Source organism: Pygoscelis adeliae, unplaced genomic scaffold, assembly GCF_000699105.1.
Source record: "Pygoscelis adeliae isolate BGI_AS28 unplaced genomic scaffold, ASM69910v1 Scaffold171, whole genome shotgun sequence".
NCBI classification, from domain to species: Eukaryota; Metazoa; Chordata; class Aves; order Sphenisciformes; family Spheniscidae; genus Pygoscelis; species Pygoscelis adeliae.
In genome coordinates, this window is record NW_008824186.1 from 5,446,332 (window position 1) to 5,451,030 (window position 4,699).

The 4,699-nt window shown below is 38.1% G+C and overlaps 1 protein-coding gene across 1 annotated transcript in view; it reads right to left on the reverse strand.

The window, feature by feature from the left end:
* LUZP2 (leucine zipper protein 2) overlaps positions 1–4,693 on the reverse strand; it is a 205,463-nt gene extending 200,770 nt beyond the window's left edge. The window contains exon 1 of the mRNA XM_009334525.1: positions 4,589–4,693. Coding sequence (XP_009332800.1) covers positions 4,589–4,650 — 62 coding nt within the window. The 5' untranslated portion in view covers positions 4,651–4,693. The remainder of the gene's footprint in view (positions 1–4,588) is intronic.
* Positions 4,694–4,699: the final 6 nt, after the last annotated feature.

The window sequence follows — 4,699 nt, forward strand, 5'->3', positions numbered from 1 at the left end:
CTACCCACTGGAGCATGTAACAATGGTGTGGCTACAGCCAAGGGTATAAGCACACAGTGAGCCTTGTTCTTCCACCTCGAAATCTAGGAAGGGGCAGGGTTCCTCCACTGTCCTATCAGTCTAAATGAAAAACAGTTACTTTCAACATCATTATAGCCCAAATACTGCTTCTAAGATGGGAAAGTGCTTAAGAACTAGAAACAAGTACTTCCAACATTTCCCCCCACCGCGAGTACAATAATGTCAAAGATGTTCCCCTTTATCTTTCCTTGAGTCTCAGACTGAGTCCTTCACACATCTTTTTCTGACAGGATGGAAAGATCTTAGTGTTTTCATATTCCTTAAGAAATAATAACCAAACCCAACAAACAAAGAAAATAGTCGACCTTGAAAGTACGTCCAGGGACAAAGTAAACATTTAAGTCAGGTTCTCATGTTTAAGAAGGTAAGTGAATTAATTATATTTCTATCACTTCCAACAATGGACATACGCCACTTCAAAACCCATACCTTCATTAAGCAACATCCACGTACCAGAAATGAGCACACTACTTTTATCCTGCTATAAAACGCAGAGGAGCCATTCTTCTGAAGCCAATGAATTACAGATTGCTTTGTAACATCAGAGCAGTAAGATTGCCAGTAAACTGCACTATAGAAAAATGACCACCATCCATTTCTCTGCCATTAAAATATGTAAGTTCTGCCTTTTACAGCCCTGTTGTTTGTATATCCATTTAATGAGTTGCTGTAGTAGTAATATTATCGTTATTAAAGTGCATCTTGTTGGGTTTATGGTCCTGTTCTCAGCTATAAAAGCATTCTACTTCAATCAAATTATTCAATGTCTTGGCATCTTGGTCACATTTCATGTGTGGAGAGAAAGGAATTAGCTGTCATAGAAAAAAAGGAAAGTTTTTTTTCACATCAAGCTTCTTCTAAGGAGTCAAATTTTTGTCATTTAGACAAAAAAAATTGTCACTGAGCAGAGATTAAAGTATCCAGCCGTTCAATAGTAATGTTGAAGTAATATTCAGAAAACTCTCCCTTTAGCTAAAAGCAGGCAAGTGTGATTAGACAAGGTAACCTGGACCACAGGTCTTAAGTTACTGACGCCAATCACTGACTTCATGCAAGCATTCCCTTCTACAAATAGTTTTCCAGTCAGAATGTTTAGGGGTCTGGGACCACAAAAGCATGCAGGTAGCTGCAGAATCAGGCCCTGAGCCTATTATACACTACGTGCACTCACTGAGCACTCAGGACAGTAGGATTCATTTCTGAAGTTGTATGAAAAAACTGTGCTGCTTTCAGCAGCAGTATGAAAAAAGTAACATGTACACAACCATCATATTAGATCTGCCAAAACCAAGATGTCCAAGGAAATATAAAAGTGGGCAGGAAAACACAAACTTTGGAATAGTTTTACCAAGTTAAATTCACCTTCAAAAATTAGTTCCACTTAAGTGTTTATGAGACTGATTTTAGAGCAGTAATTTTTACTTCTTCCATCAAAACATACGTAGTTAACTGAGACAGGCAAATACATCTCAATCTTGTTACCTCTTTGGCACTACAACCAACTGGAAACATGATTAAGAGTAATCATTGTCTCTCAAAGCCGCACCAAAACCGAGTTTAGGTAATACGGAAAAGATAGTTCATTTCAAAAACATGAATTTTCTGTAATTTGATAGGCATTTGGTTCATGCGTATGGTTTTAGACCACGCTGAGAAGTTAGCTGCATACAGTTCTGAAAACCAGAAAATAATGAATGCACTCTTAAAAGTGATAGCTATGTATTTTCCTCTTTTTAACAAGATTATAAAATAAGGAAACTCACCATGCTGTGTTAACATAGTTGAACTCATCAATTCATATTTGTTTACAGTTAGGCTTGGAGACATGCTGAGGTCTTCCAAAACTAATCACCATGACATGATGCAAGGATGACATCACCACATAACAAGGAACAAAAAGCAGCAGCTGCAGCAAGTGCTGTGCTCACTGATTTCAGCACCAATATATGAAATGGAGATACTGTGCTTCTGTACAAACTTAAAAAAAAAAAGTCCTCATGATGGAAAACTTTCTGTCCTGCAAGATTGATGCTTTACATTAGCTAAGCAATTTCACACAGCAGGATATTAGACCCTGCTTTTCGCAAACACAACTGCTCCTGCAAGCCCACTCTGTTTGGGTCCAACCAATGAATTAACCATATGTTTACAAGAAATACTAACTGCCACAGACAGAATTGCCTTCTGCTGTAGGAGATTAAAGCATAATCTCCTTCCAGTAGATGGCATATCGATAGCACTGTATCATTTTTTAAAACTTCCATCATGCGCTGTTGAAAAATTACTCTATGTTCTACACAGCCAGTTAAAAATCAAGGGACTGAAAGCAAATGCTGAACAGAGTAGTCCAAGACTTTTATAAATCTCCAACTCTACCGTAGAGTTTCAGTCTCCTTTTTAACAGGATGACCAATCTGGTACCAAAAGCAAAACTCCACTTTGCAACACATACTGTACTTGGGTGGAATTTTAACTGGAATTTCTCTCACATTGATCATTTTCATCCCTCAATTGCAAAGAACATAAATCACTGTGTGCCACAAAATTATACTCTTATGAAAGTATATCCACTCCTCAGAGTCATACTGTTCATAATTAGTATTCACATGCCAACTTCAACTTCTTCATATTCTTTCCAACTATTTTTTGAAAGGCGGGGAGGAACTTGATTTTTTTTTTCTTTACAATTATCAAGAATGAGCTACAGTTCATTTTTCATACAGGTGGTATTTTCTCAAGAAGATGAGGGACCTGCTTTTAGGGCTTTACACTAGATACCTTGTCCCAGTTTAGTCCCCTGAATGTTCAAGTAGTTTGTAAGACGCTTCATAAAAAACAATAAAATATGAAAATTTAGAAGAGTTTTCCACATCTCTTTTCACTACAGTTTAATCTGCACAAGCTCATACAAGATACAAACCTGCATCTGCAAAAGCTGACTTGGTGCTTTCTCCCCTTTTTAACTCTGGCATAATTTGGTAAAGAATGTATCACTCTTAAGCGAGGGTAAAATTATTAATCCGAATTGACAAGAAGTTTCACACTTGACAGCTAGTAAACGTTTCCTTAGACTGCTTATTAAATCAGAAGGGATAATTATCGAATCACAATATATTACAATTTTCCTCTGAGTTTAGTATTTCAAAGAGCATCGGAGTGGTTCGTATGGACTGGCACTGTAGAGTCCCTGAATCAGAAGTGTTACCAAAAGAAAAAAAAAGTACCCCTCCCTCGCCAATAACAACCCCCTCCAAAGGAGTAAAGTAATTGAGGCATTTTGATATTCCTGATTTTTCCCTGCATTCGGGCCTTTTCCCACTCAGAGATTTTCCCAGTTATTTGCCTGTGTCTGAGCATGTAGAGAGATGTGCTCCTGCTGTACCTGACTTTGAGTACTTAGCAGGCATACACTTTTTTTTTGCCTTTTTTTTTTTGTCTCAGTGAACAACTAAGGTTTAAAACATGCTGTGCTTCTGCAAAAAGCTGCTTCGATGCTGATTTTACAGGAAGAGACCAAGAATAAGGGCAAAGGCACATTTCGCTGATAAATATACATGCATATATCCTATGATAACATGCTTTATGGACTTAGCAATAAGTACCCTAGAAACTTCTAACACAGCAGAGAAAAAACACAGTCAAAATTTGGGCTTGATTTTCTGATAATGAACTAGAAGCCTGAACTGACAGCAGTCTCATTATAACAGATCTGTGGTGTACCCAGCATTAACTTTCCATCTGTGTACATCAAGACAACGGGATAGACTGTCTCAGCTTTATCTTTTCTTTGCTGAACATGTTATGTCTACAGCATGGAAAATACACTATCTCCGAGCAACTGAGCAGTACGCATTATCTTATCAGAACACTGCATGGTCAGAACAAGTTTTGTTTTTAAGCTGCAATAGATTTTGTTCATATTTTCCTCAGTGATTTATTATACTTGCACAGAAAAGAACGCTTCTAGATTGCAGCAACTTTTTAACACGTTTCCTGGCATTGAGATAACGCTGCAACATCTCACCTGCATGTCATGGTAAAAAAAGGTAAGCCCTAGGTCTATGCTCAGATACAGAAACCTAAATTGAGATGAGATTGTTCAAGTGTTTATTTTTTGTGCTGTATAAGGGAAAACGTTAGCATGTTCTCAGTTTCAGCTGTTCAGCTTCCTTATTTCCAGTGAAGCAGAGTCTATCTGCTGTTACTGCTGTATGTATAAAGCTTGTATTTGTTACTGTCTTGCTCCATCACATGAGCTGTGGGTCAACTTATACAGGAGCAGCTCTTTTACATCATAAAAAACGCCTAGAAAAGACCAAGACAAGACTCGGTATCTTTCAGAGGATTGGGAGGGGGAGCGAGAAGAATCAGAGAAGATACCTACTCTAAACTTACTACCCCAGTAAAAGCTGAAATCTGTGTTATTTCTCTTGAGAGCACTGAATCTAAAAAAGCAAACAGCAAAAAAGCCAGGAAAACTCTAAGCAAAATAGCTCTCGGTACTCACCTAGCGCTGAAGACCAGTGCAGGAAAGAGAGGCAGCAAGTAATAAGCAGAGATGAATTTCATACTGGAGCTCCTCTGGTTTGTTCCGTTCCTCGCTATCCTCTTCGCACCG